Below are 15,949 nucleotides of genomic sequence, written 5' to 3'. Positions count from 1 at the left end.
AAATTCCCAAAGGAATACCTTTTTGAAGATCCTGATATGTTTCTAGAAATGTTAGAGCAGCTGGTAGTGAATGACAGGCTGAGCAAGAAAAAGCAGAAGTAAAATCAGAAAATGTACATATCAAAGCTGAACTGGGAGATTTGAAGCACAAGATTTAAGCTGAGTATATAGCTTTGAAAACACTTGATAAACTGAAATCTTCAACGAACTGTTCGAGATCTGAACAAACAAATTTAGAATCGTCACAATGGTACCAGGAGGAAATAACGATCCTTGATTTTACGGTTGGCAAATCAAAATGGGAGTTGGGAAAACTCAGATGCCTGGGACGGGAGAAGGAATCACTGAAGAATCAGAATAGTTGCTTGAATTCAGAATTAATGACCAAAACCAATTAAATCATTGAAGTCCGATCCAACCTGAGCAACATGATGGACGAGATGCGTAATATGGAAGGACAAATCGAGACTTTAAAAGTAGGAGAATTCTAAGAAACACATTGGGGATCTAATGAATGAATTGAAAGAGTCCAAACAGCAGTCAGTGACCAGACAAGAAACATTCCTAACAGAAGTGAATGCCCAGATGGAGTTGTCAAACTTATATAAGAATTCCGCAGCTAACTCTGAGATGAAGACAGCTCAACTCACCAGAGTAATTGCCAAGCTGAATGAAAAGACTCGTAATCTTGAAAAACAACTGGCAAAGAAGAACATAATCAAAAATTTGGCTAAAATTGCGAAACAGTTGTGAATTCAGGTTCCATTGTTCAAACATCAATGTCCATATACATCGAGATGGCCCACATGACAAAAGAAGAGAGAGAAGCGGCAAGGAGATGAATATAATGTTCATTCACCCCACAAGAAATGATTTAGAATAGTAGCAACCACTGATCGATGCACCAGCCAAACCAACCAAGTGCAGTTCAACACGAAGGAATGGAAGAAAAAAATGAAGGCATATCCAAATGCCAGTCCAACCTTCAAGCCAACAGGAAGAACCAGAACCAACAGAGCCTACCACTCCGCTGACAGAATGGAAAACAAGATATGGAAGGGCGATAAGGCCTCCAGATTGCCTGAACCTCTACATTTAAGGACTTGAGAGGGGGAGATCGGATAGTAAGAATGTTGCAATAATACAAATACAGAAATAGCAATAATGTAGTAATAGCAATAATGTAGTAACAGCAATGTAAATGCATGAGGCTGATAACAATGTAGTGGACATGAAGTAAACAAGTACAACGCCATATACATTGGATAACGACTTGGGGGAGCTGTTGTATACTGGTCTGGCACATACAGGGTTAATGTGGGATGGAGTACAGAACCACACACACAGTGACATACAAAGACACATGACCCAGACCCAGGGGTCAGCATGATGACAAGCCGAGATGAGTTAAGACCTAAACATGGAGATAGGTCCTAGCCTGTGTCATGAAAAGCAGCTTATAGCCACAAATTATTTACGGGTATATCAAACTTTTAAAGGAAGACCTGTGTTGTTTAAATGAAATGCAAGCAAATACACTAAGCAAAAGATGGCAATGTAAAGTGACCACTTTCTTGAAGTTACCTATGTAGACTATAGTTGACTAACTGGTCCAGAGAGAACATGGAATGTCACACCTCGAAAGGTGTCATCACTTCTTCAAGCAAAGACACTTGAAAGGGAAGTGGGAAAGACGCAAAAGACTGATTTGCACATCTCAGCAGACACCCAAAAAGCCATCTCCTGTTGAATTATATCTCAGAATGTGTAAATTGTTCTGACATGAATGCAAGACGACTATTTCCCCTCCTTGAATATACAGCAGCAAAATGGTTAAAAAGCTAGCTTCAGGCTAATGAGCTGGTGTGCTGGGTGATTGCATCAGCAAGAAGGAAAAGCAGTCACCCCTGCAGTTTGCAGGCAAAGTCTCTCTTTCTCTCTCTCTCTCTCTGTTGCTGGAGACATGGCTCAGCAGAAGCCACAATCAAAAGGGAAATAGGACAACCTCTTCAGTTACCCTGCAGTATCAAATGTCTCCAACTAACTGTGAATCTGCCAAGGTCAGCTCCATCGGAATCACCCAACTTAACGACTGAAACGTACCACCATCTACGCCTCATGGACAAACAAAGGACTGATTTGTATAATTTTTTAACTTTTATTTGGACTCTTAACTTCTCATTTCTGACCTGTGTGTTGTGTGTGTTGTGTTTTTATTATTTTTCTTCGGTTTTAATAACTAATAAACTTATTCCTTCTTTAACTCAAGAAAGCCTGGTTAAATTGGCTCTTTAATAAAAGTGAATACATTTGGACTGAGCGAAGGTATCCACGGGGAAAGGATTTTTAAACAAACCTTGTGGTAACCAACCGAGGGGGTTGAGTAAAGAGAGGAGACATCTCATTCCTCCTCGCCGGAGGTCCTATCCCAGCCGCAACAAATTGGGGATCTCATCCAGGGACCAGTTGTAACAGATGCACCTTTTAATGTTCATGTGTAAATACTTCTACTTGTTAATAAAGACTTACAGTTAGCTTACTGAAATCTATGAAAACTTCTTTAAGAGACACCACTCTGTAACCAACACCCTCCTGACAGATAGGACTCAGCTCTGCTTCCTTACAAGGAGAATAGCCAAACAAAGTTCACAGTTGTGGTTCACAAATGATAAATGGCGGCTTTGAAATGAAGCTCTGCTGGCATCTTCATAAGAGGAATGATGATAAGGGCAGAAAATTAGAGATGGGAGGGGTAGGGGAGGGAAAAAAAACAGTAAAACTTGGAAGTGAAGGGAACCAGTAAAACTTGTCCAAACTAGTCTTGTATACCTAAAAATGGAACTCCAGTATTTCTGGTGCCATTATTATTGATTTTAACTGTGATTTAAACATTTTGAACCGGTCTTCCCTTAGAAGAGCAAAAGTGCAAATGTTGAAAATTTTGAACAAATCAAAATAGCATTTCCAGTACAACCCTTCATCACAACTCTAAATGCCAACCTATCTTTTGTCACAATAATTTTGTTTGATTCATGTTATATTTAGGTCGAGAGGACCTATTCTGGCATCTCACTTATTATAACATGATGTGTTTTTAGCTATGATTAAGCTAAAATCTTCATTCTATATTAAATGTAACAAAATTCTGATCCACAGAGAATTAACCACCTGTGCCAAAATTTGAGATGGAACTTGACTCTGCTCCATTTTGTTCCACCTCACAATTCCCTATGAGGTGGGAGAAGTTGGTAGCTCATCTGCCTGTTTCCTCACCCATGTAAAGAACACGTGTGTGGAAGAGTTCACGAGTTACCCTGGGAATTTCATCCTTACAAGACTGAGAGTTGGCCTGTGACCTAATAATAAGTTGCGAAGGTCAGAAACCTTTATTCGGGAAAGGTAATTAATTCCAGAGGAGGGTTAATCATCTTCTCCAAGGGGTCTGCTTGCTCCATTGGATTCAGAAGGTTTAAATACAAAGATTTTCACTGGGGCTTTTGGAAGCTTCCCTCTGAATTTATTTTCCCCCAAAAGTCTGTGAATGCTGAGTCAATTAAAATTTTAAGATTGCAGTCAACATATCTCTTATTGCATAATGGTAAAAAAGGACAAGCATCAAAGGCAGATACATGAAATTGAGGTATATAGATCAACCATGATCTTTCTGAATGGCCAAGCAGTCTGGAGATGGGTGGCCTACTCATGTTCTTATGCAGGAATGGAATAGTGTCACTAGCATTCCATTTTGCAGTTTGAAATCCTTCACTGATGGTTTTGCCCATCTACCTATTCAAATTAGTAAATTCTCATATTTTGAAATGGGTCCTGGACCTCTTCGCTCTGATGGGTTTACTCTTCTTCCAGCAAAGCAACCTGACAGTAATTGTGAGATTTAACATGAATAACCTCATTTTTCAACATCAGTAATGGGCAGAAATTTCTGCCTGCCAGGCAGGCGGGCCCAACCCAATCTCCGGCGGGCAGGGAGCTGATCCCCGCCGGAGAAGCGGGCCCATTTTAAATGGGCGGGCCAATCAAGGCCCACCCAGCGTGACGTCTGCCGGGAAATGCTATGCGCTTCCTGTGCAGGCAGGGGGGATTCCCCAAATGTGAGAGTGCGCTCTTTCGCGCATGCACATGAAAGAGTGCACATCTCCCTGAGGCTAAGTGCTGCCTCAGGGAGATCGCTGAAAAGTATTCAAACTTTAAAAATAGAAAAATAAAAAAATCATTAATATGTCCCCCTCAAGTGACAATATCACACGAGATGGGACATGTTAATAAATTGTACAAAAACTTTAATAAACTTTTTAAAAACCGACATGAAACCTCATCCCAAGGATGAGGTTTCATGTTTTTTCAGAAGCCCGCTGGGGCTCCTGGCTTGCCCACCAACCTTAAGGTTGGATGGGCAGGTCCTTAAATTGTTTTAATTATCCTGTCAATGGCCTCAATTGGCCATTGACAGATCGGCGGGCGGACAGCTGAACTCGCTGTGCCTCTGCCTTCCTGAAGATTTAAATGGGGCGGGATGACATTGGGGACTCCCTCCAACCTCATCCTGCGTAATTTTCGTGTTGGCGAGCAGGCCCCGCCCCCTTCTTGCCGACGGAAAAATTCAGCCCAATATGTGTGACCTGGATATCAATTTGATCCGAATTGAAATTTTTTCCAACTTAACATCAACAAAACTAAACGAGTTGACCTATAATTTACATCAGGTTTTGCTTTATTTTTTAAGCGCAATTCGCTTAAAGTTGGCCAAATCAGTGCAAAAGTTGTGGCATTTTAAGCACAAATTATGATCAGTGCAAAATGAGTCTCTACAATCTTTTAGGAGTGGGGTCCCAAAACATGTATACTTGTCCTGATTTGCATATTCCGAGGGCTTAGCACTTGTTTCAGGCAAGCGTCAAAGAGATTGAGTGTGAAAGGTCACACCTAGAAATTGATCCCCCGCCATTCATTTTTCACCCATAATACTGGCACAACATGATCCATTGGTCCAGATTTTCCGGCCCAGTCGTGACATGACCTGCCACAGGAGATTCGGCGGCCTAGCCAAAAGCTATTGACTTTCAGCGGGACCGGATGATCCTGGCAGTGGGCGGAGCTGGAAAATCCCGCCCATTGTTTCCAAGTTCTTTGCGGCAATCAGCCTACAAAGTTAATCTAACTTGTGTAAATACTATCTGCATTCATCAATAGGTGACACGCTGACAACCACTGCCAACTTGAAGATTTTTAAAATTCCTTTATAGGGTGTGAGTGTCGCTGGCTGGGCCAGCATTTATTGCCCGTACCTAATTGCCCTTGAGAAGGTGGTGGTGAGCTGCCTTCTTGAACTGTTGCAGTTCATGTGGTGTAGGTACACCCACAGTGCTGGTAGGGAGTTCCGGGATTTTGATCCAGCGACAGTGAAGGAACGGCGATATATTTCCAAGTCAGGATGGTGAGTGGCCTGGAGGGAAACTTCCAGGTGGTGGAGTTCCTGTGCATCTGCTGCCCTTGTGATTATATCCAAATAAAATCCCCACTTAGCAGATAAAAAGGATATATCACAAATAAATACAACAAATTGCAGGGAGTGATTTGGAGACTGTAATCAAATCTTGGGGTCCAGATGATGGCTATTGGATTTTGTAATAAAAAAAATTCTCTAATGACTTTTGACATCTCGAACCTTTGATTAAGTTACTGTCTGGCAATCATTTCCAGATGTTCAATATTCTAAACATAAGGGGAAAATTGAACCTGGAAGCAATTTGATACAGATATGAAACTTAGTAATTCATTTGAATTATGAATGTATATCTATATTACTTTGGGTACATGTTGTATAATTCAAAAGGACCATACTGCTATATTGACATTGCATTCGAGGTACTTTTTAACAATGATGTGAAGCATATTTTTTCAAAATTCTACAAATGCTAAAACGATGGGATAAAAATCCTTCGGGTACAGTTTCCACTTTGGGGACAAATTGCTCAAAATTGCAATAGCTTTGCACTTTTTTTTCCCCAAATTTCCACTCAATCTCATTTATAATCACCAAATGTAATATTTACCAAGAACCAGCGCAACCAAGAAGCTGTTAGAGGGCATTTAGAAAAAAAAAACTTTAACAGGATTCTTTGATATATTCAAGGCTGGTAATTGTTACAGTTTTATTAAGACAGCCAAAAATAGATTAATCACAGAAAATAAGCATTTTAATCAGAGTTCACCACCTGTGTGTAACCCAATTTGAAATAACTGGAAATGACTTAACTAGTAAATTTTTTAAGATTCAATCCATGACAAAAACAGTCGAATAGTCAATTGAGATCACATGGAAAATATACTTTGGAATATAAAGAAAGCTGTGACACTTGCATAATGTAAACAATTGAATATTATTTGGGTGAACTGCCCATTTACTGTTGATAACTAAGGTTTCAGAATTGCATAATGTAGTCTCTAATGACTATTTGACTGACTTATGATTTTTCTCTTACTAGGCCCAGTTCTGAGTCACTAATATCTTGTTGTCAGTCGCTATAGCTTGCTATAAGTCCCGATATAATAATGAGAACTGCTAGGATACTAACATATGCAATTGTCAGAGAATAATTGTATTTAATTTTAATAAGTTGACATGCCTGCTTGCAGCATCTCAAGGCTGTTTTTAATTCCTTTTTCATGGCAATATACCATGAAAATTTTCCTTCCTAATATGAGGAAGAAGCATCTGTTGAGAGGTTTCTGGTGAGGAAGCCTTCATCAGAATTATAAGAAATCACAGATTAATACCATTTAAAAAGTGCAAGGGGCAAAAGGGACATGGTGGGGGACTAGAATGACCTGTAAAGACACCTGACTAGATGGAGAAATGCCAATGCTTAAATGGCCACCAATGGGATTAAATTATTTCTGCCATTCTGTGCCTCAGCATTTTACAGGGCATTCTGTTTCTTTTCTCCTGTGTGTCTGGTCACTGCATCTTCGCACCAACCCCCACATCCACCATCCCCCACCCCACCACAACCCTTGCCTTTTTCCTATTGCTTTACAAATGCAGTTTATTTGTTATATGTTCCAACTGGAAAAAAAGAATTCCACATGTGAAACATTAGCTTGCTTTCACTTAATAGATGCTGTCTTACTCAAGAGTTTGTCCAGCATTGTTTGTATCTGTCTTCCTTTGCCGTACCATTCTACAAAGAGTTGTAGAATTCTTGATTCTACAAGAAGGGATGACCAGTACCTTGTATCTGGATGGTGTCACATTTTGAAATGATACTTCTGACAATGTTCTATGCATATTCAAGTATTACTTTCCAACCTTGCAAATAACATTTTCACATGACATGACGATGAAATGCAGTCCTAAGTAGGAAGCTATTTGCAGGATAACAATGTGTACACAAATCTGGAAGCACAGTGTCCACTCAAAACAATTGGCATTTAGAAAGCTGAAGCCTAAATGATATTGAAACTCAATTTAAAAACCATTCATTAATGGGGCACATGGACAGCACCCTTAGTATTACGCATAGATGTTAAGTTGATTCTGCCTGTGAACATTAAGTACACTTGGCATAACTGCAATCACAGCAATGGCAAGGTCCACTATTACAAATCAAAAAGGAAAACAAAATCCAACTTGCTATGTCATGACATTGATAAACTAGATCAGGCTTGGATTGCATCTGTTCAGAATTTTTCTTTATTGCTCCAAGTGTTTTTGGTTTAATCCTTGTGTTTGTGGAATAAGGGACGCAGCTGCTTGACTGTTTTTCCTGTGTACGTTTGGAAATAACGACTGACCATTAACTAGAAAACTTAAAAACCCAATTGCTCACCTTTGTTCCAGTTGTGGGTACAAGGCCAACTGCTCCCATGTAAGTGCTGCCGATTGTTTTGATTTTCTCTATATCCTTATAGCATTCCTTGTCCATTAACTTTTACACCAAAAGAAAGAATTATAGAATAAGAGCATTGTTTAAACACTTTATAAATCAACTCTTCCATTATATAGAAGTAGTTAATATAGAATTAAATGTACCTCATCAAAGTCGGCTATTATTTCATTCAAGAGACGCAAGCATTCAACTCCCATGTTATTACCATCTAGCTCAATATAAAAGTCATTAAAATTGGGAATTGAGGCAAACATCACGCCCACTTGTGAATAAGACTGGTAATAGAGGTCCTGCAATGAACAACACAGAGAGATTAAGTGTAATGCTGGTTCAAACACATAGTTGAAAAGGAGAGTATAACATACATGTCCCCTCCTAGACACAGAATGGACCAAGTAAATTACAACTGTCACAGAGAGAAATTTTGTTTGACAGTTTTAAATGTTTATAGAAGAACTCCGCTGTGTGCAATTCTTGCCTTTGTACTCTTTTCTGTATTGCTGTGGACAGCTGAATGTGTTCTGCCTTTGCTATTTCCACTTTGATTAATTAAGAAATACACTACATTAGTGGAGGAAGGTGATCTTGCTCAAACCTTTTTTCTCTCACCACCATTTAACTTGCCAAGATAAGGGAGAGACAAGAGGGAAAAGTTGATAGAAGCATTGTAGTTACTGCATTGTTCCAGTAGAGGTACTCAGAGTTACAGTAATTCTTCAGGTATCAAAATGAAATATCAAATGCTCAAGTATGTCTATCTGGATGAATACATTTGAACATATATTATTTCTTCTACTGTAATAGTACTGGTCTGTTCTCATCAAGGATTAATCATTCCGGCTGTATTATGGAAAAGTGCAAATGTTACAACCCCATTCAAAAAAGGAAGGGTAAACCTGGTAAATACAGGCTAGTTAGACTAACGTGGTGCAGGAATTTTCAGAAACAATTTGCAACAACATTTGATTGTCACTTGAGAAACTATAGGTTTAACAAATGATAGCCAGATTGATTTGTTAAAGGCAAATAACCTAACAAATAAGAGCAGAAGTAGACCAAACAGCCCATCAAGCCTGCTCCACCATTCAATACAATCATAGCTGATCTTTGGCTACAACTCCACTTTCCTACCCGCTCCTATTTCCCTTGATTCCCTGAAAGACTGAAAATCTGTCTATCCCAGCCATTGAACAAAGTAGCATTCATAACCCTCTGGATAGAAAATTCCAAAGATTTACAACCCTGTCAGTGAAGAAATTCCTCCTCAGCTCATCCCTAAATGCTTGGTCAACTTATCCTAAAACTGTCCCCTTTTCTAGATTCCCCAGCTAGGGAAAACACCCTCTCAATGTCCATCATATGCCTTCAAAATCTTTAATGGTTTAATGAGATCACCTTTCAATCCTCTAAACCCCAGAGAATATAGACTCAGCATATTCAGTCTCTTATAATAGGACAGCCCTCTCATCTCTTGGACCAATTAGGTGAACATTTGCTGTAGCACCTCCAATGCAGGTATATCCTTCCTTAAATATGGAGACCAAAACTGCACACAGTACTCCAGGCGTAGCCTCACCAAAGCTCTGTGCATTTTTTTTATTATTCTTTCATGAGGTGTGAACATTGCTGGCAAGGCCAGCCTTTGTTGCCCATCCCTAATTGTCCTTGAGCTTAGTTGCTTCTTATGCCATTTCAAAAGGAAGTTAAGAGTCAACCACACTGCTGTGGATCTGGAGTTACACGTAGGTCAGACCAGGGAAAGACGGCAGATTTCCTGCCCTAAAAGGAATTAGTGAACCAGATGACTTTGTACAAAAATCAATGATAGTTTCATGGTCACCATTATTGAGACTGGCTTTCAATTCCAGGTATATTAACTGAATTTAAATTTCACCAGCTACCATGGTGATATTTGAACCCATGTACCCAGAGCATCAGCCTGGAGTGCTGCATTACTAGTCTGGCAACATTACCACTATGCCATCATCTCCCCACAGGGAATGCCCTGTAGCAAGAATTGTAGCAAGTCTTCTTTATTCTTGTACTCCAATCCACTTACAATAAAGCTATTTGCCTTCCGAATTGCTTGCTGTAACTGAATGCTAACTTTCTGTGTTCTTTGTACACATATACCCAAGTACCACCTGAAGATCAACATTTACAAGTTTCATGAGTTTCAAAAAAAGGTCTGTTTTTCTATTTTTACAACTGAAGTGAATAAACTCACACTTCCCGAAATTATATTCCATCTGTCACCATGTTGCCCACTCAACCTGTCTACGTCTTTTTGCATTTCTTTGTATTCTCCTCACACTTTGCATTCCCATCTTGCTTTATATCAGCAAACTTGGATACATTACTTTCTCTCTTCATCTAAGTCTAAGAGGTAACAGGGCTTATTTGCTCTTAAAGGATTCAAGTCTACTTGCATTGTATTAAATTTTGAGGATCACAGAAGCTTACACATTTTAAATTAAAATATTACACACTATGGTTGATATAGTGCACATATATATCTATTAAATGATTACCACACTATCTAATTTTTGAAACAAGGTGACTGGCAGCCAAATGACTGATGTAGTTGTTTATTCAAGAGCTGGCCAAAATTCACCCATGAGAGAGTTAACAATTATATCAAGGCTGAAAATGGGCTCTCTAACTTGTACTCCAGGGATTATATTGCAAAAAATTGTAGATCATTATAAAGTATAAAGATTCTACATAAGAACTGAGCAAAGCTAATGACTTGATTCCAAACCAGTTCTCTGCATAATCCCTAAAATTAAATTACAAATTGTTAGAAGTCAGTCCTCTTGACAACGATTCAGGGTTAGCCAAACAATTTGATATTACATTTCAATAAGCTTTCTCCTATTTTCCAATATATTCAGTGGTGTTTTAGGTAATGTAAAACAAACTGAATAGGTCCTGTATCCAGCTCAACATATTATGACAAAGATATTTTCATTGCTTTTTACTTTAAGCGAATAAGACTTGGAAATCAATTCAAATTAAAGAATATTCTTTAACAACAGTAGCAGCATCCTCAATCAAATAGAGCAGTATCATGATTCAGTTAAATAAAACATAATGTGCTAGTAGTTAATATTCTATCGTTGTTATGTTTAGTGGGATGAAATATTGTTTTTTGAAATTTCAACAATCATTTGTTAAAGCGGCAGAAGATTTTAATAATAAGGCTTCTCTCACCATATTTCGTGGATTGGACAACAAAAAATGTTGCGCAACATGTGCTGGGAGTAAATTGAAGAGAATTCGTTTGTTATCAAGCTTTACCCGTTCCATATCATCTCTCTCTTCTTCAGCCTGAAAGAGAAAATACAGTAGATATGTTGATGGTTGCACTGAGTTACAATAAAGTGCTCATAATAACCAGTGAGATAAATATTGTATCTGAGAAATAGTGAAGAAATATGATTATGTCTTTGTTAAACTAATTGTTTAATGAGCTTTAAGAGTTCTTTCATGCGGTGGAAAATTTCCTGTTTACATTGGTCAGGAATTTCCTGTGGGCTTAATTTTTGCAGAACCCCTTTTATGCATGTGAACAAGTGTTCCTGCTGAACATCCACCAAGATTATGGTGGCGGAGCCCGGAGTAAATTACTGATTGTCGTGTTATTATAATGATATAATACCGTGGGGTTATTTACTGCACAACATGCAGGGCACTAATTGCTCATAAGGGATTGGATAAACATATTGTAGGTTCATTTATGAAGACTAAGCGCATAAGAACAGTTGTACATAGGTATAAAGCTTAAAGGCATCAGAGCTGTGTGTGCACTTAGCTCAAAACAAAAGTGAAACTAAGACTGGATCATGTGACACATTTCCTTCTAGTGATGAAATGCTGATATCCTTTAAATGCAATTACAAAATCCCCCTTTCTTTTCTATTTTTACATTCCATGCAATAAACAGCAACATTCCACTTGCCTTTCTAATCACTCGCTGTACTTGCATACTTTTTTGTGATTCATGTACCAGGACACCCAAGTCCCTCTGTACGACAGAGTTCTGCAATCTCTCGCCATTTAAATAATAGGCTAAATTTCTGTGAAGGTGGACAAGTTCACATTTCCCCACATTATACTCCATCTGCCATATTTTTCAATACTCACTTAACCTATGTCGCTTTACAGATTCCTTCTGTCTTTTCACAATTTGCTTTCCTACCTATCTTTGTATCATCAGCAAATTTGGCAACCATACATATGATCCTTTCATCTAAGTCATTGAGATAAATCGTAAATAGTTGAGGCCCCAGCACTGATTCCTGTGGCATTCTACTCATCATATCTTTCTAACTCAAAAATGACCCATTTATGCCTACTCCCTGGGTGGAATTGTCCAGTCCTGTTTGCGTTGGGCATCATGGTGAGCTGGGGGTGGGGGGGAGGGGGGGGGGGGGCGGGGGGGGTGGGGGGGTGGGGGGGGGGGCGGCAATAGGGTGAGAAGGCCAAAAACTGCAAAAGCCGCCGCCACACATCAGGAATCTAATTTTAATACTTTAGCATCTCATTATAAGGCCTGCTCACTGGAATCATCCCCGTACGTCAAATATAATGCCCATATCAATGTGCCTTCAGAACGTCATGCTTCATGACTGCCTTTAAAAGGTAACCTGAACTTCAAGGGGACCTCAAAGATGAGCACACACAACCTTACATAGTGCTCACGAGCATCACCCGTGGGAAATTAAGGAAGAGGCGTCATGCATTCACGGGGGGCACAGGCAAGTCACTTTTTCCCAGCTGGCTTTTAGTGTGGTGTCATGGCAAGGGTTCCAGTGCAGGTCCGGCCAAGGGGTGGGTGGGGGATGCTGGGGATGTGAGGCAAGGCAGCACAGGCTGAAGGAAGTGCACAAGCATATGCCAGTGAGGTGGGGGGATGGAGGAGGTGAAGGAAGCAGCCATGCATTTGGAAAGGTTTGTCACAAGTGAGCATTCTTCTGCAGCTGAGACCGTTCAGCAGCAGCTCCATTGCCATGCCTGGAGTCAGGCCTCTGAAGCTTTCCTGCTCACTCAAGCAACACAAAAGCATGAAGGTGCCACCAAATGCTCCACAACTCTTTGCCCCTCAGGCACAGACTGCAAATTAATGTGCGTTTTAGGGGGCAGCAGAGCAATTGGCCGACTTGGCAAGTTGTAGAATCCCCTTCCAAAAGGCAGCCATGGTGCAGTTACAAACATACAAACATATGAACAAGGAGCAGGAGTAGGCCACTTATCCCCTCGAGCCTGCTCCGCCATTTAATAAGATCAAGGCTGATCTGATAGTAACCTAAAATCTGCATCCCACCTACCCCCGATAACCTATCACCCCCTTTCTTACTGAGAATCTATCCACCTCTGCCTTAAAAATATTCAAAGACTCTGCTTCCACCACCTTTTCAAGAAGAGATTTCCAAAGAATCACGACCTTCTGAGTGAAAAAATTTCACCTCTCTCCGTTTTAAATTGGCGACCCCTTATTTTTAAACAGTGACCCCTAGTTCTAGATTCTCCCACAAGAGGAAATATCCTCTCTATATCCACCCTGTCAAAACCCCTCAGGATCTTATATGTTTCAATCTAGTCGCCTCTTACTCTTCTAAACTCCAGTGGATACAAGCCTTGTCTTGTCCAACGTTTCCTCCTAAGACATTCCAGGGATTAGTCTGGTAAACCTTCTCTGAACTGCTTCCAACGCATTTACATCATTCCTTAAATAAGGTGACCAATATTATACACAGTACTCCAAATGTGGTCTCACTACTGCCCTGTACTGAAGCATTGTCTCCCTACTTTTGTATTCAATTCCCCTCGCAATAAATGATAACATTCTATTAGCCTTCCCAGTTAGCAGTGAAGCTGCTTAAAGCCATTTGCAATGTCTTTATTAAGATTTGGAACAGTATCCATCATGGTTCAAGCTAACAATGCAGCCTTGCAGTGCGAGTTAGGAAAATGCCTGCGCCTGAGCTAAAAGCACAGCATGCAGTCTGGTGGCTGAATCGGTCAAATGGAGTGGGGCGGAAGTGGGTGGGGTTTCGGACAGCCAATGAGCGCACTGCACACTGGCCATCCAAGTGGTGACTAGCACTCTCCTGCACGTGCCTTCAGACTTAACCAAGAGAGGTTCTTAGGGCACATAGGCTAACCCACATCTATCTATCTCTCTTTGACCCTGCAGGAGCAGAACATCAGGATCATGGAGCCTGGTGTTTTAGCAGTATGCCTCATGGCTTACAGGGAGCAGAGAAGAAGAAGAGTGCGACAGAGGCATCTGGCTCGACAAAGGGAGGAGCAACTCCTTCATGATGAAGGGGTGGCAGGGCCTGCTGCGCACGCAGTTGAAGATCCACAGGGAGCCATCGCTCGTAGGCGCTTTACTAGACGCAGGGTCTATAGACGGCGCTTGTCATTCCTGAAGATGAACGAGAACCAGTGTCGCTGAAGACTATGCATGTCTAAGGAACTGGTCGGTCACAAATGCCACCTGCCACAGCATTTGGCACCATGGGGACATGGAGGGCATCCAATGCCACTGGCTGTGAAAGTGACTGTGGTGCTCAATTTTTACACCGCTGGCTCCTTCCAGTGCTCCACACGTGCCCTATACAAGGTCTCACAAGCCTCTACGCACATGTGTATCCAGGAGGTCATGGGTGCCATCTTCACAAAAGCACAGAACTTTGTACATTTCAACTAAGATTGGGAAAGCCAGGAAGCAAGAGCACTTGGATTTGCGCAGATCTCAGGTTTTCCACAGGTACAGAGTGCCATTGGTTGCACTCATGAGATGCTCAGATCTCCATGGCAACATGCAGTCAATTACATCAACCGCAAGGGCTCCCACTTGCTGCATGTTCAGCTGGTGTGCGACCACCATACACACATCCTACAGGTCTGTGTATAATTCACAAGGAGCGTCCATGACTCCTACATCATTAACAGGCCTCAATCCCTGACATCTTCCAGGGTCCAGAGAAGCTGTAGGGTTGGCTCCTCAGGGACAAGGGCTACCCACAGAGGATGTGGCTGATGATGCTCATGCGGCGGCCTCAGACTGCAGCTGAGAGACGGTATAACAAGGCTTATGCCACGACCCAGACTTTGGTGGAACAAATGATAGGCATATTGAAAATGAGCTTTTGGTGCCTCAATACGTCTGATAGAGCACTGCAATACAGTCCACCAAGGTTGCCGAGCATCATCGTCATTTGCTGCGCACTCCACAACCCGGCACTGCAATGCGGGGGAAGGACCTGGCTGAGGAGGCGACGGAAGAGCTGCACATCTCCTCCGGTGAGGACATCAAAGGGGATGATGATGATGAGGTCCTCGAAGGCGATGATGCCAACAATGAGGCTATCGCACTGGCCAGACAAGGCAGGCGGGCTTGGGAAGCCCTCACAGCCGCAGGATTGGTGAAGGATGATGAGGAGATGCAGTGAGGACAGTCCTGACATCCTCGCCTTGTTTGACGGCTGTATGGCTGATGGCAGCGTACATGCCCTCAGTGCTCAGGGTCATGTCATGGAGACACAGGGAAGGCCCTAATAATCGTTCGATTCCAGGAGGATGATGACAACATGCAGTGAGGACACTCCATAGATCTTCACATAGCCTCTGTGAATGTCTGACCTCTGTCTGGCCAAGGGCAGTTCACTTACGCTCTGTGATCTAGGCTATATCATGGTGATGCAGCTTTGAAACTATAAATGTTCCTGATCTTTTGTCGCTGCCACCATCTGTCCCTTCAGGAGCACACCGTCACCAGTCACAGATATGAAAGAGATAGCGGGGATGGGGGCTCCAGCCCCACCTGAAAGGTGCTGAGAGCACAGAGAGAATGATGAAACTCTGTGTTGCCTGCCAATGACATTGGTGAGCATCCTCTGGAGGGTTGATACATGGAGGGCCCCCGCCTGCTTTTGGGGTCCTGCTCTGTGGCAGTGGCACCCTCCTTGGCCTGTGGAGCTGGAGCTGCTGAGGTCACAGGAAGAGAGGATTTGGATGGGCCGGACACTCCT

The 15,949-nt window shown here is 41.5% G+C and overlaps 1 protein-coding gene across 1 annotated transcript in view; it reads right to left on the bottom strand.

The window, feature by feature from the left end:
• Positions 1–15,949, bottom strand: part of LOC121275628 (adenylate cyclase type 1-like) — a 440,566-nt gene that overhangs the window by 33,220 nt on the left and 391,397 nt on the right. Inside the window, exons 15-17 of the mRNA XM_041183119.1 lie at positions 11,121–11,237; positions 8,051–8,197; positions 7,848–7,946 (exon numbers count right to left, since the gene is read on the bottom strand). Of these exons, the coding sequence (XP_041039053.1) occupies positions 7,848–7,946; positions 8,051–8,197; positions 11,121–11,237 (363 nt within the window). The remainder of the gene's footprint in view (positions 1–7,847; positions 7,947–8,050; positions 8,198–11,120; positions 11,238–15,949) is intronic.

The sequence above is a fragment of the Carcharodon carcharias genome, chromosome 3 (genome assembly GCF_017639515.1).
Source record: "Carcharodon carcharias isolate sCarCar2 chromosome 3, sCarCar2.pri, whole genome shotgun sequence".
NCBI classification, from domain to species: Eukaryota; Metazoa; Chordata; class Chondrichthyes; order Lamniformes; family Lamnidae; genus Carcharodon; species Carcharodon carcharias.
Note: the sequence above shows the minus strand (reverse complement) of the source record. Positions and strands in the feature narration are given on the sequence as shown.